General features: G+C 49.0%; 1 protein-coding gene across 2 annotated transcripts in view; it reads left to right on the forward strand.

Moving 5' to 3' along the window:
• GARNL3 (GTPase activating Rap/RanGAP domain like 3) overlaps positions 1-23,767 on the forward strand; it is a 154,895-nt gene extending 131,128 nt beyond the window's left edge. For both annotated transcript variants that reach the window (XM_059926576.1, XM_059926577.1), the window contains 10 exons: positions 216-332; positions 889-1,064; positions 3,867-4,025; positions 10,385-10,451; positions 15,231-15,338; positions 16,730-16,848; positions 19,132-19,270; positions 20,029-20,244; positions 21,491-21,617; positions 23,301-23,767. In XM_059926576.1, the coding sequence (XP_059782559.1) occupies positions 216-332; positions 889-1,064; positions 3,867-4,025; positions 10,385-10,451; positions 15,231-15,338; positions 16,730-16,848; positions 19,132-19,270; positions 20,029-20,244; positions 21,491-21,617; positions 23,301-23,478 (1,406 nt within the window). In that variant the 3' untranslated portion in view covers positions 23,479-23,767. The remainder of the gene's footprint in view (positions 1-215; positions 333-888; positions 1,065-3,866; positions 4,026-10,384; positions 10,452-15,230; positions 15,339-16,729; positions 16,849-19,131; positions 19,271-20,028; positions 20,245-21,490; positions 21,618-23,300) is intronic.
• Positions 23,768-24,967: the final 1,200 nt, after the last annotated feature.

Consider the following 24,967-nt stretch of genomic DNA (forward strand, 5'->3'; position numbering starts at 1 on the left):
ATGTCCTCTGAGGAGGGGATGGTGAGGGAGAGAAGGGCGGGGGGGCATCCTTGATTGCATCATTACATAAAGGCGATGCGGGGTTTCTCCTGGATTCTGGAACACCTCAAATTCTGATTCCTCGAGCAGTGGTTTTCCTATACAATCCACCCTTTCAGTTCTTCCAGGTCGTCTTACTTTTCCATCCATCTCCTCCGTCTGCTTTATCCCACCAGGGAAAGACGCCCGCCTCTTTGTCTTCAGGCTCAGCGCTGTGCAGAGGGGCATGGAGGGCAAGCAGGCCGTGAAGGGCAAATATGACTGCAGAGAAAACAAGCTGGAGAAAACCAAAGGTGACTCGATTCTTCATATTTTGGTGGTTTCTGTCCAATTAATCTTTTTCTCAGACTGCCCAGATTTTACTGAAAAGAAAAATGAGTGGGAATTTGATTTTATTTGTTTTCACTTGGAAACATCACAAAGGTAGCATCACTGCTTCCCTAAGAGAGCTTCAGTGATAGAAAAGCAGGTTGAGGACTCAAGGAAATTCCAGGTCTTGTTTGACAAGTTTGGAATGAGTTAAGCTGTGTGAGCAAACCTGTGAAAAGAGACTTTTAGACTTTGGTTCCTGGAACTCTGATCACCCTTCACTTTAGTTCATATCATGTAATGGGTGTGAAGCTAAGTCCACAAACTCTAGTAGAGAGGGAATATGACTTCCTTAATTGTTCTGTAATTCAACCTAATTTTTATTTCAAGTCCCCACTTTGCCTGGTGGAGGGAACGTTTCTTAGTCATTTCACTGGGTTATGCTTAATTTCCGGGGTTCTCAGGTATCACCAAATTGTCAAAGCTTGGGGGCTTCCCGCCTCTCGTCGTGTGTTCAGCATCACTGATTTCTCTTCCCAGGCTGCCACTTGTACGCCATTAACACTCACCATAGCAGAGAGCTGAGGATTGTGGTTGCCATTCGGAATAAACTGCTTCTGGTCACGAGGAAACATAGCAAGACAAGTGGGGTGACCGGCATGTCACTGTTATCTCCCCTGTCCGAGTCACCTGTTGAAGAATTCCAGTACATCAGGGTAGGTTTTCTCTTCAGATCGTTTGGCTCCTGGCCAAGGTGTCACGAGGCAGACTCCCTCCTTCCACCCAGAGTCTGTCATCCATTGGCGTTCAGGAACCGACTGGGGAAGGCCTCGCCTGTTGCCCTGGTTTCCCCAGAAGACTAAGGTGAACAGGGCTTTTCCGACTCCATCCAGCTCATTCATACCAGTGAGCACCCAAAGATGCTGCCCTAGTGGAGATCATTTTGAAATGTATAGAAATTTAGAATCATTATGTTGGGCACCAGAAACTAACACAGTTTTAAAGTCAATGATAAAAATAATAATAATAATAATAATAAAGTCAATGATACTTCAAAAACAAACTCGTGGAAAAAGAGACCAGATTCATGGTTACCAGAGGCAGGGGGTGGGGGGAGGGGAAAATGGAGGAAGGTGGTCAGAAGCTAAAAACTTCCCATTGTAAGACAAGTAAGTACAAGGGGTGTAATGTACAACACGAGAAATATAATAACGCTGCTGTATGTTATATATGGAAGTTAAGAGTTCTCAGCACAAGGAAAAAAATTCTGTTTTCTTTTTCTTTTATTTTGTATTTATATGAGGTGACGAATATTCGCTAAACTACTGTGGTGATCATTTTATGATGTATGTAAAGTCAAATCATTATTGAACACCTTAAATTTATACAATGCTGTATGTCAATTATATCTCAATAAAACTGGAAGGAGGAAAAAAAGGATGCTGTTCTAGGTCCTGGGGATACAGCAGTGAACAAGAAAAAAGTGTCTTTTCTTGTAGAGATTGCTTTCTAGTTGCAGGACAACAGAAATAGGCCAATAAGTCTATGAGTCCTGAGGATAACAGTAAAGTAGGGTAAGGAAACAGAGGATCATGGATCGGGGAGGTAGGGGATCTCTTTTAGAAAGGGTATCTCAGAAGCCCTCTCAGAAAAGATTACCTTTGAGGGGAGATCCAGATGAAAGATGGGACCGAGTGATGAGGGTCTCTGGGGAAAGTGTCTCCAGGCAGAAGGGGAGCAGCCAGCGAGGGCCCAGTGGCCCGGCTCAAGGCACAGCCAAGAGGCTGGGCGGCTACAGCCGAGGGGACAGACAGGGGTCACTGTATGGGGACCAGGTTCTCTTGGGTCCTGAAGGTCATTGCAAGGACGTTGGCTTTGACACCGAGCAAAAGGGGGAGCCACTGGAAGGTCTGAAGCAGAGAAGTGGCAGGTTTTAAAAAGGCCATGCTGGCTACTGGACAGAGGAGAGAGTAGGGAGCCAAGAGTGGAATGAGGAGTCCAGCTAAGAGGCTGATGCAGGGCCCTGGCAGGAGACGAGGTCAACTTTGGTCCTGGGCAGGTGGAAAGGTATGGTGGACAAAGCTGCCCCTTTGCCTGAGTCAGTAGGATTTGCTGCTGGGCTGAGCGTGGAGCCTGTGAGAGAAGCCTCCTGGAGCATCAAGGCCCTTCCCAATCTTACCATTCTAGCTTTTTTTTTTTTTTTTTTTTTTTTTAATTTATTTATTTATATTTATGGCTGTGTTGGGTCTTCGTTTCTGTGCGAGGGCTTTCTCTAGTTGTGGCAAGCGGGGGCCACTCTTCATCGCGGTGCGCGGGCCTCTCACTATCGCGGCCTCTCTTGTTGCGGAGCACAGGCTCCAGACGCGCAGGCTCAGCAATTGTGGCTCACGGGCCTAGTTGCTCCGCAGCATGTGGGATCCTCCCAGACCAGGGCTCGAACCCGTGTCCCCTGCACTGGCAGGCAGACTCTCAACCACTGCGCCACCAGGGAAGCCCCCACCATTCTAGCTTTTTTAAAAGCTATGGTACAGGGACTTTCCTGGTGGTCCAGTGGTTAAGACTCCGTGCTCCCAATGGAGGGGGCCCGGGTTCGATTCCCAGTCAGGGAACTAGATCCCGCATGCCATAACTAAAGATCCCGCATGCCGAAACGAAGATCCCACGTGCCACAACTAAGACCCGGAGCAGGCAAATAAGTAAAACATATTAAAAAATAATAATAAAAACTATGGTACATTAAGGTGTCAAATATGTCAACCATTGGCCACTAAGGCAGAGTAGGCCCATAAGTGAGCTGAGAAGTTATTTTTGCCTAGAGTTAAAGCTGCCTGAATTATGCATTTTAGTTTCTGCTAATATGCAATTCCAGGGGACAGAACAGCAAAACAGTTAAAGCAAGTTACAATCTTGTTTTAAATAGGTGTTAGTCTTCTCATACAGTACTTAGCCATCTTAATGAGTATTTATGCAGAGCATGTGCATTTATATGGAGTATAAGCTCTGAAGTCAGGTTTCTTGAGTTCAAATCTTGGCTCTGCCACATATAAACTATGTGACCGTAGGCAAGTCATGTGACCTTTGAGCCTCAGTTTCCTCACCTGTAAAACAGAGTAACAGCCTTACCTATTTCATTAGGTTGTTATGAGGATTCAGTGAGAACAGTGCCTGGATCTATTAACATTAGCTGTTATTATCATTATTATTATTAAATGACAGGACGGGACCAGACAGTCTGAGGGCTGACACAGGCCACACTGTTGAATTGCTTTTGTAAAATTGTTTCCTGGCCTCTCCCCTCTGCAGTGGACATAGGGCTGAGCCTCAAGGACAGGCTGTAGGAGAAGAAGTCTGGTGCCATCCCTCCCATCCTTTCCCACCCCTGCCTCCCCTGCAAGCACAGGGCTCTGCAAGGGCCTGGCAGGGAGACTCTTCTGCACGGGGGCGGGCAGTGGGGGGTTGATACGAAGGTGGCTGCTCTGTCCTCACCCCTTTCTCCTCCATCATTGTCCACCACACAGGAGATCTGTCTGTCCGACTCTCCCTCGGTGATGACCTTGGTAGATGGGCCATCGGAAGAGAGTGACAACCTCATCTGCGTGGCTTACCGGCACCAATTCGATGTGGTGAACGAGAGCACGGGGGAGGCCTTCAGGCTGCACCATGTGGAGGCCAACAGGGTCAGTTGACAGATATGGGGGCAAGTGGGAAACTAGAAGGCTAGGAGTATGTGTCTTCTAACTTTGTCATGCCGTGATGAGGATTTCTTTAAAATTTTGTATTTATTGTATCAGTATCATGCGATGTGCTATTTAGGCTGCACCACCTGAAGCTGCCATCTTTGTAGGTCCAAATGGTTCAATATAATATAAGTGCCCATTGCCCTGTTCAGCTTTTCCAGGCCTCCTCCTGCCCTTCCATCCTTCCCAATAAAAGAGGAATGAAGAGTCAAAAAGCTAAATGTAAATAGCTGAGTAAATGAGAACATTTGTTTGGTAATTCATGCTGGAAGGGCCTTTGGAGAGTAAGGTTGCTCTCAGAGGCCCTGCAGACCCACAGCGTGGGGCCTGGGTGGCAGGGGAGGGTACAGCCCATGTCTCCATCCCCTTAGAGGCCGTTAGGAAAAGAAGAAGGGATGAAACACCATTAGGAGAGAGAGAAAAAGCAGATCAGCACTGGGGTTCTATACCTCCTGGCCTGAGCTGCACAGAGAACAGCCATGTCCTGGATTTGGACAAAATCTAGGGCCCACCCGAAACTCCACCGAAGCACGAAAGAGGACCTCGTGGGTTCCGAGCATCAGCACCCCCAAGTGCCTGTCACTGAGCTGCTCCACACAAACAAGCAGGTCACAGAGCTCTTCAGCCCACTTATCGCCGTGAAGCAGGTCAAGGCCTGATAACACTTGAGCCACTTGAGGTCTGCATGGTGCAGGGCTAGCACTCCGGCTTAGGTTCGAGGACACGGCAGAACAAGGACGTTGTCTCCAGGGAGAATGTTGTTCCTGATGAGAGTTTCCAAACCCACAGGCTTCCCCCAGTCCTGTTCAGATGTGTCAAAGAGACTGAGGAATTTAATTATGCTTTATAAGAAATTAAAAAATACAGTTTATATTTGGACAAGCCCTACATAAATATGCACTAAAATTGCTAATTACTGTATGAAGAAGACTTAACACCTAATGAAAGCAAGATTTTAAAAAATAGAAAAGTCAGAAAAAGAAGCATCTAGATATAATTAGGAGGTCTCCTTATCTTCAGCTGTTGTCAATCACAGCTCAGTCTGTCCTTTCATGTATATATACTGGTGGCACCCAAACTCGTCTGCAATTGGAGTCATCAAGGAGCTTCAAATGCTACCGATGCCCGTGTCCCACCCACAGAGATTTCATCGGCCTTGGGTGTGGTCTGGGCTTTAGAATTTTCAGATGATCCCCAGGTGATGTGGGAAAGTTTGGGAACCACTGGTACACACTGCTGCTCAACTCTGGCTATAATTGCCTAGAAAGCTTTAAACAGATCAGTGTTCTGATACACCCAGATCAGTTAAACGAGAATTCCCGGGTGTATGCTATGGGAATCAATTGGTGTTGAGTCTCCCCCAGGTGATGCTAATATAGACCTAGGAGAAGGAATCTATCCTGAAACTCTCCCTAACTTAAAGCCAGGACTCCCATCCATCCCAGCAGCCGGGAACCTATAATTACTTTCAGCCGCTGACTTCTGAGGAGGAAGGGTCCAATCTGGCCTTTGAAAGTTCTTGCCTCTTCTTGCTTTTCAAAACTCTGTACAGCCAGCCAAAAGAGACAGAAAAAGCCTGGCCTAGCAGGTCTTTGTTGAATCAATCCTTCCCTGGCAACTAGTCTCTTAAGATTCATGAAGGCCCAGTAAAAAATGAGTTAAAGTTTTCTTTGATGACTTCTGTGTTTGTTTTTCTGAAAGCTGTGAGAAACAGTCCTAAATTTTTCTGTCCTTTCTTCGATATGCTTTTTAAAGCAAAGATACAAAACTTTTCTCTAAGAGAAAATGTTTAAAACCGTGTCCCCTGGATCTGAGCGGGTCAGTGTGCATAGTCCCTCCTAGTACAGTGGTCCCAACCTTTTTGGCACCAGGGACCAGTTTCCTGGAAGACAGTTTTTCCACGGACGGGGGCGGGGGGGGAGGGATGGTTCAGGCGGTAATGCAAGCGATGGGCAGCGGCACATGAAGCTTCTCATGCTCACCCTCCGCTCACCTCCTGCTGTGCGGCCTGGTTCCTAACAGGCCTCGGACAAGGGGTTGGGGACCCCTGTCCTAGTAAATCAGCAGCTGCTGTGTTTGCTGAGCAGGCAGAGGTACTGAGACAGTGGCTTGTCTTTGCGAGGAATTTACTGTCCAGCTGGGAAGAAAAGCCCTAGAGAAATGAGGAGAGAAATGAGCATGCTTTCTAATAGCTGGTCAGAAGCGGCCTGCGGGAACAGGGTTACGTCCCACCAAGATGCTCCTGCAGGACAAGCCCCGAGTGCAGTGGGGCAGGAGAGAGAGGCTGACCCTCCTTGAGTCCTGGAGATTTAGTGCCTCAAGTTGCCCGTACTGCCTGCCTGCTCCGTGTGCGGCCAGCCAGGCCGGCCTGGTTTCCTGCCCCCGTTCCTCCTCTCTTCTCATCCAAGACCCCTTGATTCCCACTGTAGGCTTCAAACCCACCTTAGCGTCTAAGACAATCCTAGCTCGAGAGAGGAGCTGTTTAAGAAGCACCAGAGCAGCCTTCTGAAAGTCAATGTCAAGTTCGTTTTACCAACAGGCCGACTGTGACCTACTGCCCCAGCTCCAACAGCCAGCACTGGCCTCCTTCCCAAAACAGAGGACTCCTCTGGAGGGAACTGCAGACCTGGTAGCAGGATCTGGGTCTCTGGCTTATTTGCTGGGCCCAAACTGACTGTCTGCCCAGACCCCAGCCGGGCTCCTTTGAGAGCTCACCCCGGAATCACGTGGGAAGGCTGGACACTGACCTCACAGTGGTGACCTCTTTCACTTGTTACAAGTCTGTGTTCTGAAGTTTCACAACCACCACATATGACTTTTATTATTTTTAAATGCCAATAAAATGAACTATTTTTAATCAAGGAAAAAATAAAAAGCCAGTGCCTATGTCCTACCCTAGACCTACTATATCCAGATGTCTAGGAACGAGAACCCAGAATACGTATCTTTTAAAAGCTCCCTAGTTAATTCTCAGGTCCTCGCCTGGTCAAGAAACTGCTGCAGGAATGACTCCTGCCAGCACCCACCCCCCACCCCCCTGTCCTGGGAGCCGACACCTGTATCAACACCTGTATGTATATGGAACATGCACACATGAACCCGGCCCCACCGTGCTAAGTGTTAATAAAGTCTGACGAAATGCAATGGGGGACCTGAGGGAGGAGTGGTTGAGGCCATGCTGTGGTCTCCGTCCCTGAATTTCGGCCCTGTAGCCTTGACAGGAATATGCTGTTCACTTCCCCGTTTCTGCAGAAAAGGAAACTGAGGCTCAGAAAGGAGGAGCCACATTAACCCCAAACCACACAGCTAGTAAGTACAGGGGCAGGACTTGAACCCAGGCTGCCTGCTCCCAAGGCCATGCCCTTAAACCCAGCCTGTGGCATCCACAGCCTCGTCACAGAGCGTGATGGGGAGAGCAGGTCCAGGCTACAAAGCTGGCAGCACTTGGCCACTCCCCTCAGGAAGTGCACAGCCTGGCAGAGCAGACAGCCACACCCTCTAGGGCTCGAAGCCTCTAGCTGAGATAAGTGTCATCTAACTGACAAGTACGGGGACACCTGAGGAGGAAGTGACTCTTAAGTCAAAGTGCTGGGGCTGGGAGGGTTCCCTCCAGGGCCGAGGGGGCTCAAGGGCTGTTCCCTCCCGTGATATACCCCACTGGTGCTGGTTCCATAGCTAAATAATGCCACCAGCTGACATTATAGAGCATTTAGCAAGTACCAGGCCCTGCATGACCTCACGGAATCCTCAGCCCCTACAGGAGTAGATGTTCTAGTATCTCCCATTTTACAGTTGAAGACACTGAGGTTCCGAGAGGTTAAACCACTGACCTAGGTACCCACTCCTCTCAAGTGGCAGAGTTGGGATTTCATTGACCCAGTCGTGCGTTCGGGAAGTACATACTCTGCTCCTGCCACTCGACAGGCCCTGATCCAGGTGCTGAGGATGTCACGTGAGCGGGTCGGCAAGGCCTCTGCTTCATGGAGCTGAGATCCAGTGGGCAGGAGAGTGCCAGCAAACAAACAAACAAGCAAGCGAACATCGGGCAGCAGTGCACATCATGCAGATAATTAAAAACTAGAGCTGTGACCTACAGCAGCAGAGGAAGTATTTGGGATTTGAAGCCCAGGTCTTTCTGATCCCAGAATCAGCACCCTTGACCTCTGAGCCTCGCTGTCTCCCACCCCCACAAAGCCCCACAACTCTTGGTTCTGGCATTGGCCCCATTATACCATGTTTTATGTGCCTGTATGCTTTTCTGACTTTTTCTTAAGGGGTGAGACCCTGCCCTTTCATTTCTGCGTGCTTGATGGCACCTAGTACAATGCCAGGTACTACTGGGTGGGAGATGGGCCGGGGTTCCATTGCAGGGACTTGCCAGACACAAGGCACAGGCCCTGGCTGAGGGTGGCCAGCGGGGCTTCAGCACGGTCCTGAGACCGTTTAGAGGAGAAGGCTGCATTTGGGAGAGAGCAGTGAGGAGGAGGGCCTGGGGTGCGGCGGGGCCCCAGTGCAGTGCTGGGCAGCTCAGAGACTGGAAGGGGCTGGAGAGAGCTGGGCCAGAGGGAGACAAGGACACGTGCCCCTGCTGGAGAGGTCAGGCCTAGCCTGGGGCGCAGCAGGGGTGAGACACAGAAGAGGATGCTGCTGGACTTGGGTGAGAAGGGGAGCCCCCAAGACTTTGGGGATAGCTCTGCTAACAGCAAGGAGGAGGCTTAGAAGGCAGCTCGTCATGTGCGACATAAAGATAGTAGCCTCCATGGAGGGCTGATTACGTGTCAGGCCCTGTGCGACATAAAGATAGTAGCCTCCATGGAGGGCTGATTACGTGTCAGGCCCTGTGCGACATAAAGATAGTAGCCTCCATGGAGGGCTGATTATGTGTCAGGCCCTGTGCGACATAAAGATAGTAGCCTCCATGGAGGGCTGATTATGTGTCAGGCCCTGTGCGACATAAAGATAGTAGCCTCCATAGAGGGCTGATTATGTGTCAGGCCCTGTGCAAAAACGTGTGCCTTGTTTCATGGAATTCTCATGACGATCCAGCAGAGTCAGGATTACCGTTATACCGGTTCACAGGTGAAGACCTGGGGCCAGAAGTTAAGCCATTTGCAACAAGCCACAGAGGCAGCGAGTGGTACAGGCAGGATCGCAGCTCGGGGCTGTCTGACCAGCGTCGTGCTCCCATCTGTTCCCCTACGCTGCCTCCTGCGTTCCTGGGTATGGAACCTGTTGCGTTTGAGAGAAAAGACTTAGGAATATGGGCTGGAGCTCTGAGGATAATGTGTGCCTGAGGTTGTATCTAGAGATTTTGAGCAGAGTAAAATCTGAAGCTATAAAGGTGGGGATTTTTCTAAATGAGAGAAGAGCCAAGAAATGGAAGAATAATCTGAAGTGGGAGAGAGGACGGGAGGGAGGAGACGTCCCATGTCAGAGGCTGCGGAGCTCTGGATGGAGAGATGAGCCATGGCCAAAGGCCTCCAGGCTGGGGAGAAGGAAATCTTCATGGTGCTCAGAGAGGGCAGTGTCCCTGGTGGTACAGGAAGACAGACTACAAGGGGTGAGAAGACAAGTGAGGCAATGAAAGAAGCAGGAGATTTTTACAGGGTCAGAGTTTTGAAGCTCAAGAGGGGCCAAGGACACTATCAGGTTGAGAACCGTCTTCTCAAAAGCAGAAACGGAGGCCGGAGAGGAAGACCTCGCCCAGGCCACAGAGCTAGGGCTTCCGACACTCTCTGCATCATGTCATGCCGCCTCCCTGGAAGTGAAGGAGAGAGAAGAGAAGTGCAGACACGGTGATACTGAGATTCAGAGACTGTGTTTGAAGCAGGAGGAAGTGTGGCTGAAGTGCATGGGTGTTAAGCTTGGAAAAGAACCGGGGATCCGGTTCAGATCTTGGCTGGAGCACCTTCTACCTGAGGCACTAGAGCGACTGCACCTCTCTGAGCCTCACTTTCCTCATCTGTAAAATGGGAGCAATGCCACGTACTTTAGGGGTTGATGTGAGAGTGAAACAAATAACCCATGTGAAAAGCTTTGTGGACTGAGCCCACTATATAAATAAGAGGCCTGTCAATAGAGAGTGGAGATGTCCGCCTACAGAGCTTCTCAAAGCGTGGGAAAAGAGGGTGAGAAAGTCCCTATGGACTGCAGTCGTGGCCACCCATGTGGCACCATGGGTGCTGGTGAGGTGGGAATGCCCCCCAGTGCCTGAGTTTACAGAAAGCCGTAACTTGAGAAAGTCTTTTCATAGTGTCAGTGTCCAGCCTGCCCACTACCATTGCCCATTCTCATTGCAGGTTAATTTCGTTGCAGCTATTGATGTGTACGAAGACGGGGAAGCCGGTCTGCTCCTGTGTTACAACTGTAAGTAAAGGATGTGTTTTGATCTCTATTTGCTAAAATCAACTGGTTATTTTTTTTTTCTGGACAATTTAAAGGGACTTAGCTTTAGATTTACCTGAGGTATTGTTCCTGGGTCCTTAATTCCACTCCAGGGCGCATCTAAAAATTGCCTTCCTGCCTGGATCTCCCAATACGCCAGACCTCCTGGTAAGATGGTGCAGGGGCCTCCTGGGGGTGTCTCCAGGACGTGGGGGTGATAGCAGTGGCTTCCATCTAGGGAGCCCTTACTGTGTGCCACGCGCTGTGCTTCACCCACCTCAGTCACCGTTCCATTGACTTTTTCTGTTACTATCTGTCATCTGGAGGGAGATAAGGCTCCTGAGACCTGGAGCGGTGGACGGACTTTCTCAAGATTGTGCAGCTACAAATGGCAGAGCCCAGGTTCACATTTGGGGCCTCTTGACTCCAGTGCCCCAAATTTTAACCACAGTTACTCTTCCCCTTTTTGTTATTTCTCAGGTGTTAATGAAATCAGCCTCAACCTGGCGTACCCGGCCTCAGCTGGGTTAGTTTGGGTCAGGTGGCAGGTGGGTTTCAGGCAGACCACAGATATCAAATAGGGTCTCTAAGGATTTTCAGCATTTCAAAAGCTAATGTGATACTACAATAAAAAGGATCTTTTTAAGGCAAAGGTAGTAAGATATTTTCCTGGATAAGCCTGCCCAGTCTAGCTAAAACAATAAAATATATTTTTTTCAGCCTAGAATTGTATCGATTTAGAGTGGTGATGCTGGTTATATCACATGAGGCAGATATTTTGATTAATTAATCTTTGATTAGTAAGTGTTTTCAGTAGAGAAATTTGTTTGATAAACATCCTCTCGAAATTCGAGATTTATGGGGAATCAGGAGAAGGTAGTCACAAGGAAAGAACTTCACCAATAAATCGCTCTTTTGGGATATTTTATTCACAGATCTGTCTAAACCCTTCTCAAATTTGAAGCTGATTTTTATCATATGTCGGCTCCTTTCTAAAATATAACTTCCAGAAACCCAGAGTTTTCTATAGAGAAATTTTTATCTCAGATAAGTGAAAAACTTTTCTACATGCAGAAAGGGACTTTTCTTCAGAGAAATTTGTTTTAAAATTAGAACCTATACACTGTTCCCCACCAGCTGGATGGGGAAAGTCAAAGGAGGGAAGTCATAGATTCTGAGCTGCTTCCCAGGCAGTGACTTTCTTAGAATCCTGCCCCCGCGCCAGCCTCCGTTCAGGCGGCTCTTTTTAACCATAAGGGACGGCCCTCTCTGTGCCAGGCCCGTGTCGGGCTCTGGAGACACAACAGTGAAAGGCCCTGCCAGGGACACAGTGAGCTCACGCTTCAGGGAACAGCAGGCATGGGCGCCAGTTCATGGGTGTGAACAGGCTGCATGGCTCTGGGGTTCGAGAAACAGCTTCGCTTCCTTTTCTGAATCAGTTCAGTCTAATTTGGAGGCCCCTCGCCTCAGGTGCAGAGACCGCCAGCACTGGTTATTGGAAGGGCGCGCCCTCTGCTTTCCTGGGGCTTATCCATTGGAAAGCGCGGGGGGCCGGCAGGGGGCGCCTATGGACTGCAGTCCTGTCGCCTCCTCCAGGCCCGCGTGACCCCCTCTGAGGCAGGCGGGGGCTGGGTCTGGCCTCCCAGGCACAACACAGCCACCCGACCCATCCAGGAAGCTCTGTGCTCAGGGGCCAGGGTCTCCTCCAGCCCAGCCCCTCAAACCCCGCAGCAGGTTGCTCGCCCCTAGTGGGAGTTGAGGTGGGACAGGGGAGAGGAGAGGGGATGTGTGTAAGGGACCTGGGCCTTTAGAAACACAAGGCTGCTGTGTCCTTCCTGAGTCGTTCATTCATTCAGCAAATCTTTACCCAGCACTTCCAATATCTAGGGGTTTCAGCAGTGAATATAAGCACAAATCCAGCCATCAGGTGGAGTTTACATTTTAAAGAGAGCAGTTAGACAATTAACAAGATAAATAAGAAACACGTGCAGTTTGTTAAATGGTGCTGAGTGCTGAGGGGAAATGAAGGGGGAAGAGGGGCTTGAAGAGGGGCCGGACTGGGCAGGAGTGGGGTGTGCGGGTCACCGGTCACCAGTTACAGGGGGTGAGGAAGGCAGGCCTCGCTGGGAGAGGAGCGAGGACCGAAGACCCAAAGGGAGTCCAGGTATCAGGACTGAGTGTTGAACATGAAGGTATCAGGCTGAGTGTTTCAGGCAGGGACGAGAGCAGGTGTAAAGACCTTGAGGAGGAACATTCCAGTACGGTCGAGGTGACCCCAAGATGACCCGTGATCACAACAGAGTGAGCGAGGGTGCAAGTGGATAAAAATGACATCGGCAAAGAGGACCAGACTCCAGCAGGGCCTGGTAGGTGAAAGGTCTTTGCGTTGCACCCTGGTGAGCAACTGGAGGCTTTTGAGCAGAGGCGCGACAGGGTCTGTAAGAGGAAACCGCCTCCGCCCCCCGCCGCCCTGGTGTGGAAGCGGGAAGGGCGGGGACTGCGCTCATCTGACGAGCACGCCAGGGGCTTGGACCAGGACCGCCGCAGGGGAGGCGCTGAGCGGTGGTCAGGTCCTAGACGTGCTTTACACGTGAGAACCAAGATAACGTGCCGGTGAATAAAGTGCGGCTGTGAGGGGAAGAGAAAAGGAGGACTGCAGTCTGGGGACGTGAGCAGCTGGGAGAACAGAGAATGCCATTTACTGAGATGAGGGAGGCTTTCAGAAGAGCAAGTTTGGGGGGAAAGATCAAGAGTTCAGTTATGACCCATCAGCACCTCTGAGATATCCCAGTGCAGACAGTGAGCGATCACCTGGTTCAAGTGCGGGCTCCGGAGGGGGCTCCCTGGGGGTCATTAGCAGGCAAGTGACCTTTAGGGTCCCGAGACTAAAGAGATCACCCACCGGGAAGTGGGGGAGACAGGAGGAACCAGCAAAGTAGACTGAGGAGTGGCTGGAAAGACAGGAGAAAGTGGGGTGAGGCCCTGAGAGGCAGTGTTGAAGGGAGTAGTGACCCGCTGTGCCGTTTGCCTCTGACAGATCGGGTCTGAGATGGCGCTTGGGTTTACAAGGCCACTAGGAAACTTGACAAGAGCAGGTGTCTCTGGGGAAGCAGTGGGGAACAAAAGCCTGATTGCACAGGTCAGGAGAGATTGGGAAAGAGGAAGTAGAGCCGGGGAGTCCAGACAAGTCTTTCAAAGAATTTTGCTTTAAGGGAAAAAGAATAAGGAAGGGTGTAACAGCTAGAGGAGGAAGAGAGGCCAAGGATTTTGTTTTCTAAAAGGTGGAATAAACAGCATGTGTAAGACTGTCGGGAAAGATCCGATGGAGAAGGGGAAACTGCAGTGCAGGACAGAGGGGCGATGTCCCTGAGGGGGCGAAAGCCACGGGACAGAGTGGAGAGGGGGTGAGCTGCACCCCACGGCATCCGGAGTCGTGGGCAGGAGGCCGAGGGCGGACACAGCAGCTGGGGGAGCCGCTGCGGGGAGATCCGGGTGTCCTTCCTGAGCGCTCATTTTCTCAGGGAGCGAGGCCTTTAGCTGAGAATGAGGATGCTTTTTCTCCCCTAGTGAGTCCACTGTAGCAAAAACAGAACTGACTCTGGTGAGTTTTTCTGTCCCAACAACTCACTCTGTTAGAAGAACAATGATGAGACAGTATAAGTTAACTGCTTGACAAGGCACAGTGGTCACATCAAAGGAGACCCTAAGCTTCAGGTGGGCCGGCGGTGGTCATCCCCAGCCTAGCCCCACATCGCAGGCTGCAGCAGCAGCTCTGGCTCCATGACCTCTGCCCTCTCACAGAGGGGCCACAGCTGTCGAGTCTCACACTAGGAATGGCAAGAGACTGCTTCATGGGCGTGATGTTTCTTATTAGGGTGATGAAAATGTTGTAAAATCAGATTGTGATGTTGTACAACTCTATAAACATACTACAGTTCATTGACTTGAATGCTTAAAATGGATGAATTTTATGGTATATAAATTACATCTCAGTAAGGCTGTTTTAAAAAATAATTTAAAAATAAGATTGTATGGCTAAAACATGATGGGCTTCTGGAATAAAAGGGGCCTTTGTTTCTACATGACCTTTCTCACTCGAAGAGGGTCTGAACCACCTGGACTTGTGTTTAGAGCTCGGAGCAAGCCAGGAACTGGGTAACTGAATTAACCTGGCCTTAATCTAACGCTGGCTCAGATTCACCAAGGTGATACAGGCACATGGCTTCAAGTTTTCATAATAAAATGTTGGGGGAGTGGTGTACAGCTCCCATCACACATGTCCTACTGAGTGAGGCTCAGAGCGTGATCCCCTTGTAGGAGGCCTTCCTCCGTCCAGGGGCTGCCTTCAAGTGCCCCTTCTTCTCTGCAATCAAGCCAACCTGGTTCTCTCCCAAGTAGAACTTGTGAGGCTGTGGACAAGCTACTTCACTGCTCTTTGCCTCAATTTTCTCATCTGTAAAATGAGTGTAATAATAGCATCTACTTCATAAGTTTGTACAGATTAAACGGAAGAATGTTTTAAAGCTCCGTGCCTGGCTCATAGTAAATTCTCCAAAAATGGCGGCTATGATGACTTGTAGCAGAAATATTACTCTGGCTCAGACTGCCTCCTGCGCCTGAGGATCTGGCATCATGGCAATATTCGTCCCGGCTTTCATAAAGAACGAGCAGATAGGATGCTATTCTTGTTTCTCATTTATCTAATTATGGTTACCTGAGTGTTGTCTCTAACAAAAATGCGTCGCTGTTGTTTCGTTGCAGACAGTTGCATCTATAAAAAGGTTTGCCCGTTTAATGGTGGCTCTTTTTTGGTTCAACCCTCTGCGTCAGATTTCCAGTTCTGTTGGAACCAGGCTCCCTGTGCGATTGGTAAGGAAACCCTTTATCATCATGTTCTTTCCCCCTCAATAGACATATCTGAACTGTTCCATCCTGTGTAAGCAAACTCACTGGCTTACCGCTAAATTGCTATGAATTATGTGAGTATAATGAGTACTCAAAGCCTTCTTCTTTAATTGTTTTTCATTTTGTTCCTCTTTGGAGACTATTGTCTTCCACTGTTCCTCCCAAGTCTTCTCAGTGCCTGAGCATGTGAGCATTTTAGAGCAATTAAATATCAGTTTCAGTAGATCTTGAACAAGATCTCCAGCCTTGAAACTCTGACTGACTTGGGGGAGGAGCACAGTGCACTTGGCGTCCTTTTTATACATTTTGAAGCTTGAAAGTCTAGAATTACAGAAACTCAGGTACTTTGCCTGCCACTCAAAACTCAGGACATGAGTGGTGGTGCTTCGTTTCTGTGATTCAAGATCCACAGCTGGGCATCTGCCTGGGGAGAGTCAGATCAGAGCCAAGAATCTTAGCACTGTTTTCCTCAAAGTAGAAGGCTTTGTTGATAGGTAAACATGATAGAGTTTTGAGAGGAGAGCAGAGGAATGGATCCAGACACTTGGAGGACAGGGTCGGCTCCGATGCAGATTAGTTATGGTAAAAAAGGGAGGGAAGGGTTGGAAACGGCTCTCAGGTCTGAGCCACGGCACCGGGGGGCCCACTTGAGAGATCAAGGCTAGAGGCGTGGGTGTGGTAGGAAGAGTCAAGGTGAAGCCAAGAGAACGGATGAGTCGCCAAGGAGAGAGGGCAGAGGGAGTGGGCCAGCGTGAAGGAGAGAGTGTGAAGTGGCCAGTAAAAAAGACAAAGGTGGGCTCACAGGGCCACTGGGGCAGCTCTGGCACCTGGATGTCATCAAAAAGATCTCAAGAAGACGGGCCAACGTTTAACAAATAATTCAGCAAACCCACTGAACCCGAGGGACACTGTGAGGGGTAGTCCCTGCCCAGACACACAGACAGGAGGAGCATAGGGGAGGGTGACCCGGAGACAGGGAATGAAGAAGGAGTAAAGGCTAGGTTCCCGGGTGGAAGGCATGTGCGAAGGCCGTGTCAAGCTGCAGTCTGGACCATAGGGGGAAGGTCTCCAGGACCTGGGTGGGCGGTGCGCCCCCGGAAGACTGGGTACAAGACTGCAGCGGGAGAAGGGCACAGGGAGAAGCTGGGACAGTGCACACGTCACTGGGCAGAAGCTTGGCGGCTAAGGCAGGCTTTCCTAGAATTGGGGGACATGCACCCGTGAAGGAAGAAGAGAAGCAGCCAGAGGAAGGGGAGAGATGGGAGTTGCCAGAGAAGCGAGGGGGATGTGAGAGGGTCCTGGCAGCTCCACAGCCGCAGGCACAGGCTGGGAGCTGACGCCCTGTTGCCTTGCAGTCTGCGCGTTCCCCTACCTGCTGGCCTTCACCACCGACTCCATGGAGATCCGCCTGGTGGTGAACGGGAACCTGGTCCACACGGCCGTCGTGCCTCAGCTGCAGCTCGTGGCCTCCAGAGTGAGTAGAGCTGGGGTTTTGTTTCTGTCTGAGGGGCTTTGGGCACCCACAGCACCATGAGGTTTCAGGCAGGCGCAGACATGTTCACGGTGAGGCTGACAATGCCAACACCTCGTGAGTGTTGAGATGAGAAAGCTGAAAACAGGCTCATGGGTTGGGTTTTCCTGTGCGAGTCCCCTTGGGCTTCAAAACGCCCCTCCTTAGTGTTAAGAGAGTCGTCGGTGCTGGTGGCAGTTGGGGAGCGCTCAGCTGAAAAGAGAAATGCCCCATCAGAGCCTGGGTCACTATTGCCCTGAAGAAGAGGCCAAGTCTAGAAAAGTAAGAGCTTGCAATGTTCCTTTCTTCCTTTGCCGCTGTCTGTCCTCAATTTGAATTTGTGTCCCACAAACTATGGCTGACAGACTAATTCATGTCTGGTAACAGAATGTGAGCAACACCGAAGGATGCAGGAACAACGATCTTCCAAGCTGTCTTCTACTCCTGGCGCATAATCCAGCAGGTCTCGTTCTAGTCCCCTCCCCCAAGTCAGCCCCACACCCTTTCCCTGGCTCTGCCAGGCCAGGCTGTGCCCTGCTGCATGCCTGGGACACTTTTCCATGCTGACCTGCATCACATTTGGTGGTGGGTGACTGCGTACTTTCCCCACTGCACTGACAGTTCTGTGAGAGCAGACACGGAGCATCTTATTCACTAACGTAGCGCCAGTGGGGTGCTGTAAGTGTGTAACCACCACCAGTCCTCTGGAAAATGGGTGTGTGTATGTATACACACATATATGGACATCAGTTGATTACAAATTTTACTGATTATAAAATGTAAATAGCTTACAATTTACAAATAATAAAATATACAATGCTTTTATCTTAAAGTCCATTTAGCCAACTGGCTCTCACAAAATGCTTTTGTTAATTTTTGCTGAATTCCTTTCTCCATAGCCAAACTAATGCTGCAGTTCAACCACGATTTTATGGTTGGAATTATATCTCCATCCGTTCTTCTTTTTCCAAGTTTGTTGTCACTAAATCTGATATGTGGGGCTTCCCTGGTGGCGCAGTGGTTAAGAATCTGCCTGCCAATGTAGGGGACACAGGTTCGAGCCCTGGCCTGGGAAGATCCCACATGCCACAGAGCAACTAAGCCTGTGCGCCACAACTACTGAGCCTGCGCTCTAGAGCCCGCAAGCCACAACTACTGAGCCCACGTGCCACAACTACTGAAGCCCGTGCACTTAGAGCCCGTGCTCTGCAACAAGAGAAGCCACCGCAATGAGAAGCCCGCGCACCGCAACGAAGAGTAGCCCCCGCTCACCGCAACTAGAGAAAAGCCCGCGCACAGCAACAAAGACCCAACACAGCCAAAAATAAATAAATAAATTTATTTTTTTTAAAAATCTGATATGTGATCTATTAAACTATTTTTCACCCTCGTACAAATCATTAAACCAAAACTTCTCTCAATTTTAGCATTAGATCCAACACACTTTTAATTTTAATCTTCATTATTAACATTTTCTTCATCACTGTAAGTCTAGACAATCAACAGAACAACAAATCAAGCTCTGATTTGTAGCATTTGCCAATTTCCATGGTGTAAACAGCCCCACCGTGACTGATCTCAAGCTTCCCGTGTGACACGATGGAACACAGCGTTAGGAGCCGCTATTACACAGTATCCCCCCACCTGCCCAAGACAGTGTTCATGTAAATTACCTCAAGAGCTCAGAGAATACTCAAGGTAGTAAAATAATTAGGAATGGTTGAATTTTGATATTTAGTTCCTTTGTTTTTTAATATAATTTAAGTTTAATAATGGCTGTATTTAGCAGCCAGCTTGCAAAATTCCTGAAACTCAGCGTCCCTGAGTCCACATAGCACTGCCGTTACCCCAAAGCCAGCTCATCAAGGGTGTGCTTGAGTATTTGCTGAATCATGAGAACCCATTTCCCCACCTGTGACATGGATCTGACTGAATCCCAAACCCTCTCCAGTTCTAACCTCCAGGTGCCTGAGATCCGTGTCGGGGAATTGTGTTGTGTCTGTGTTTGCAGCTGGTGTGTGGGAAATTGACTCTTTTCTATTGTGTATCAACAAACAGATAAGTGGGTGAGGTGAACGCTCAGGAAACGTCTGAGCACAGAGCTGGAAGCCGCCTCCCCGGCTCGTTCCTGCACCACAGGCCCCCCGGGGGGGGGCAGTTGGGGGCCCTGCAGTGATGACAGAAGGGCTGGTGGGTGCAGGGCCTGTAACAGCAGGTGGCTCAGTAACGCCTTCTCTTTCTCTCTAGTCAGATATATACTTCACAGCAACCGCATCTGTGAACGAGGTCTCATCCGGAGGCAGCTCCAAGGGGGCCAGTGCCCACAATTCTCCTCAGACACCCCCGGGCAGAGATACTCCAGTGTTTCCTTCTTCCCTGGGGGAAGGTGAAGTCCAATTTTTACTGTCTTATGATAGATAGTTTTGATCCGTTCTGATTTCTCTAGTTCATTGTCAAATACTGACATGTGACTACTGCCGAAGGAACTCACTATTTGAAGCCATAAAAAAACTTGCAGTGTGGTTGCATTCTTAAGAAATCTTGTGATAATGCCCCCCCAAAAAAATCCCATTATGAAAACAGTTGTTGCAATGGGGAGAAGGGAGCTGAGGGCTAGAGAGATTCCAACTTGCCCCAGCAAGTTATCTTTCCTTCAGGGATGTTAACAATATAGTAGGTTTTTATAGCTAAAAGGACATAGTCATAAAACCCACACATTACTCAGCACCCAGGTTTCACTCTGTCTGGCTTCGCCCTTGAACCCTGCCCGCAGGCCTTTGTTGTGGGTACTGCCTCGTGGTTTTCCTAACTTCTCACCACATAAGTCGTCACTATGGCTCGTTGTCACGAGAGCTTGGAGCTCCCGGGCAGGACAGCTGTGCTTTTCTTGTCGACTCCTTCCTCCTGTGCACACGTAATCAGGAGTGGGTGCGTTTTTCCCCATTTACCCATGAACACGATGCCCTTAGAAAACAGAGCCGTCGGGCGCCCTCACTTTGTTGCCCCTAATGAGACTTGGGAGGTCAGCCTGCAACATAAACTCTTCCTTCATGCTAACTATGTTGAGGAACCAGGAATTATCCTCTTGTGAATAACATGAACTCTTCTTAAAGTTCTGATGTTCTTCTCGAACTCTTATTTCAGGTGAGATTCAGTCCAAAAATCTGTACAAGATTCCACTCAGAAACCTGGTGGGCAGAAGCATCGAGCGGCCTCTGAAATCGCCCTTAGTCTCCAAGGTCATCACCCCGCCCACCTCCATCGGCATCGGCATCGCGGCCATTCCTGTCACTCACTCCTTGTCCCTGTCGCGCATGGAGATCAAAGAGATAGCGAGCAGGACCCGCAGGGAGCTGCTGGGTAATGGCTCTCGATTCTTGTGTTCGCACTGTTTGTAACGATACCCGCTGGTTTTATCTGTGGATATTAACTGTCCTCAAAAACAATGAGCCCTTTCATAAGGGATTTATAAAGAAATTATAGTGCACCTACACCGAGGAAGACTATACATCATTTACCCAATGACAATGATGTGTCAATCTGTATTTATTGATGTGGAAAGTGCCCAAACCATGTTCAGGGGGGAAAGGGCAGTTTGTAAAACAGTAGGTCTAGTCTGATATGACTTTTTTAAACATAAGTATCTATATATGTCTAATTTCCTAGGAAAGTGTCCAGAGGGTTTATACCCTGCAGTCCTCAGATAACATTTTACATTCGTATATCTAAAATTTTAATTTACTTGGGGTTTTTTTTTTTTCATATGTTTTGTTTTCTTGCATGTTTGTGGTACAGTTCAGTTATCCTTCCCAAAGCCCCTGGACCGTGGGGCAGTTCTATGGGGATGGTAGAGATGTAAGATCTTTGCTGTGCCCTCCTCTCTCAATTTACAGGTGGGAGACCAGACCAGAGAAGCATAAAGCACCATGATGATTGTGAAAACGCTAGACTGTTATAAAGATTTTTGTTCAGAATTGTGAAAACAAAATGAGGAAAAATGGAAATGTTATGTCAAACCAGTAAGAACTGGTTTGAAAACTTGAATTGGCATCTGCACGGCATAAAACTGCAAGGACAGGTGGCCTTGGCACATGCCTGTCCTGCAGTAATGTTTCCTGACCAACTGGAGACGGGGATTCGGACCACCTGACAGGGCAGGCCTTGACATTGGCAAAGTCGGTTGGTTTTAGAAGTTGGTGCCTTCCACTGCACTTTTAAAACATATACATTGCTATTTTTAAACCACTATACCCTTAGAAAGCTTGATCTGCCAACTACTATTGTATAAACCACTGTGCTTTTCAGAAATTGAATCTCTGAGTTGGAGAATTACAGTTTCCAGTGGTAGCGCTGTAGATTTTCTCTCCTTCATTAAACTCCTCTGACTCTTTTTTTCCCAATACATATATTCGTTCTAATCAGAAGAAAAAAGACCTTCTACCAACAAGACAACCAATTATTTAAAAATATAGACTTTATCATCATTCTTCTTGCCTCGATCCCAATAATGCACCAATACCCAACCAAGAGGAAAAGGGCATTTTCTGTCTCTGTGGCAGCCCTGTGGTAATGACCCGCTGACCTGTGATTCTCCCCTGCAATCCAGGCCTCTCCGATGAAGGTGGACCCAGGGCAGAAGGAGCACCGAAGCCCAAGTCAAAAGCCCGGAAGCGGTTGGAAGAAAACCAAGGAGGCCCTAAACCAGGGACAGTGAGGTCAACTAGCAGCGAAAGGTAAAGAGGGACGCAGCCCCCAGCAGCCCCTTCTCAGGGTGGCGGTCCCTGAAGTCACAGCGCAGCCACAGGGCCCTTCCTGCTGACCGATGATGCCATGTGCCGGCCCCTTCGGCAGCCACAGCAGAGGGTTGGCAGCCAGCTCCTCCCTGAGGATCCCCAGAGAACACTGCCTGCCAGGGAGGGGCCCAGACAAATGGGTGACCTCACTAGCAATCCAACAAATGCACATTAAAGTACCCTGAGACTGTTTTTGCTCACTAGATTGACAGGGATTTTTTAAAACAAGAATGCTCAGTAAAAGTGACAGGCGCTCTCCAGTACTTGTGGTGGGCGTAGAAACAGGTAGAGCTTTTCTGGATGGCCGTTCAGTATCACACGTCCATGAGTATTTGTTGAATCCCACTGATTTGTCCCCTGAGGTTCTCTGTGTCCCTCAATAACATCTTGCCTGCTCCTGTGTGGAGGGCAAGGGGGCATGTGTCCAGGCTCCATTAAGTCATTCAACACACATTCTTGGAGCACCTGGCACTGAGCTGGGCATATGGAGCTGAACTTCAGCAGTTCACAGGCTGGTGGGAAAGGCCAACAGGGACATTCTAGGAATTACAGCATTCCAGGGTGGCAGGTGTTGCAGAAGAATGAGGGGTGCCATCACACCACACTTGGGGCAGGGGGGTCCCAAACATCAGGAAAGACTGAGCCCAGTCTCATAAATCAAGCAAGCATTAGCCTGGCCCAGAGAGGGGCAGTACTCACTCACGCTTTAATCCAATGCACTTTCATTGAGCCCCTACTGTGTGACCAGGCCCCTGCCCTCAGGGACTTTACATTCTAGTGTGGAGAAACAGATAATAAACCTGTGAACAAATAAGCAAATGCTATCATTTCCATTAGTGACAAGCACTGCAAGGAAATCTATAAGAAGGTAGTGATGGGGGTGGGGCAGATAGAAGGTCTACTTGAGGTGGGGGCTGGGAGTCAAGGAAGGCTTCTTGGAGGAAGTGGCATTGAGCTGAGCTTTGAATGAGAAGGAGCTGGGGGAACAGCCCCTCCGACAGCAGGAATAGCAGGGGTAAAGGCCCTGAAGAGAGAGAGAGAGAGAGACAGAGAGAGAGAGGGGGAAGAGAGTGGGTCAGCTTGAGCACAGACAAGGATGCAAGGTCAAGAGCGACCAGAGGCTGGGCTGGCGCTTTTACAGGCTCCATGAGTACTTGTTGAATGAATGAACTCCCTGAATTTGGTCAAATTGGTTTTGCAGGTATCAAGAGAGTGAGCATCCTGAATGCAGGAGAAAATAGAGAGGGCGGGGGTGGGCTGGGAGGAGGCTGGAGGGGTCAGCAGGGCCGGGGCCTGTGGCCCGGCGTTTTAGCCTTGTCCTCAGGCCGTGGGGAGCCATGGGAGGGTTTTAGGCAGAGTGACATTATCCCAATTTTCCTCACAAACACCTGTGTGTCACCGCTGGCCTTTAAAACCCATAACCACCCATGAGATCGGGCTGTCTGCCTGCAGAACACCAGCTCTGCTGGGGCGGGGTGGGGGGGTCACTCCTGCACTTCCCCACCTCTCCCCCATAATGGCAGGTGGAGGGGGAGAAGGGCTCCCGAGTTTAGGGCAACAGGAAACAGAGCAGCCAGCTCAGTGGTGCCCCAGGATCCGTTCACAGTGACTTTTCTCCTCTAGGATCACGTTGAGCTCCTTGGAAAGTCCTTCCACTTCCGAAGCCAATCCCAAGGGGCGTTATCAGTCGACAAGCTCCGACCCGTACCCTGTGGCTGAGCGAGAAGGCAGCCCTGTCTGGGGCAGCAGCCCCTTTCAGCTCACAGCTTCCTCGGACGAAGACATTATTGACTTGAAGTAAAGAGTCCCAGTCGAGTTTGCCATCTTTAATTTTCTTATGGAGGTTTACACTCTTTAACCAGTTCCGACATCAGTTCTCAACAAAATGTGGCTTTTAGCCTGTCCGTGGTCTATTGGACCAAAGCTTCTGCACCCTCGGCCAGTTTGGGTCACTCTCCAATGTCCGGTGCCATCTTAACCTTTGTTTCTTTCTGTTCAGGAACCATCAGTACCCTTGTAATTAAAGGTGGTAGATTTCATTGAGGTTTTAGATTGAAACTTTGAATAAATCAAAAATGTTCATTCTTATTTACTGCAACCTTCTCTTACATTTTATATACTTAGATGGAAAAGTTATTTTTTCATTACAGTTTTGTTTTGTCACATACTGTGTTTCTTTTATAAAGAAAAGCCATTGCTTTGAAAATTTATTATAAATAAGTTTTCTTTCTGCACCTTTGGCCCCTGTTGCTGTTTCAGTTCACTGTGATTGGAACCAGCTGCGTTTCTGCCTACAGACTTGAGAAAAGCTGAATTTTTAGATCTTTGAAACTCCTGCTTCTTTCTCTTTGTGTCTCACAAAAAATAATAAGGTATAGGAGCCTGTTAAGAGTCTTAAGATTTTGGGGGGGGGGGTTATTGTTATTGTGAAATCATATAACCAAAAAACACTTACTCTCCATCATCAAAATTATCATTCTCAAATTCCCTCCTCTTGTTCCAGTCTGCTTTGCTCTCACATGAACCAAATGATTCTCCTTCCTCTTATCATGTATCTGCCTTCCGTTGCTCCCTCCTTAAAGTGAGAAGAAAATGTGAGTTTGGCCAGGTGGGAATGAAACAGTGAGATGTCAGCCTCTAGCCAGGGGAAATCAAAGGAGGGAAACCTAGTTTCGCTGATATTGTAACAATTTTAAGTGGTGTGAAGAAGATAATTTACTTTTGGCTTTAGTCTGATGGATTCCATTTTATTCTGTCTCATCTTGCCTATATTACCCATCAAAAGAAACTTGAGATCATTTCCTCTGTTAAAGTGGCTCTGAGGAGTTCCTCTGCAGGTCTTCTCACTAAGTGCAGAGGCCTGCGCTTGACATGACCTTGATCTGATAGATTTCACAGAAGTTCTGGACCCTACCTCCTTCTGGGCCTTGCACACTGTGGGGAGAGCTCCCCTCTCTGCCTGTTGCACAGACGGTCCAACATGAAGCATCCAAGCTGAAGGCTGCCTGGTCCCCTTCAGCAGAAGGCAAGAGGTGAGAGTATTAAAGACAGTGCTTTTTAGGCGTACCCAGGAGTCTCCTCAGTCTTTGTAGCATTCAGCATTCCCGTTCTTCTTCTGTGTTTTGTTATGCCCTTTTTGTTTAAAGGGGGAAAACACAAGATCAACTACATACTGTATCTCAACCTCACCTAAAGTTTTGTGAATTAGATTTTATTATTCTTGCTTTTCAAATAAGGAAACTGAGGCCCAGAAAGGGGCAGTGATTTGAACCTGTGAGTTCTCTGACCCC

This window comes from Balaenoptera ricei, chromosome 6 (genome assembly GCF_028023285.1).
Source record: "Balaenoptera ricei isolate mBalRic1 chromosome 6, mBalRic1.hap2, whole genome shotgun sequence".
Classification (NCBI taxonomy): Eukaryota; Metazoa; Chordata; class Mammalia; order Artiodactyla; family Balaenopteridae; genus Balaenoptera; species Balaenoptera ricei.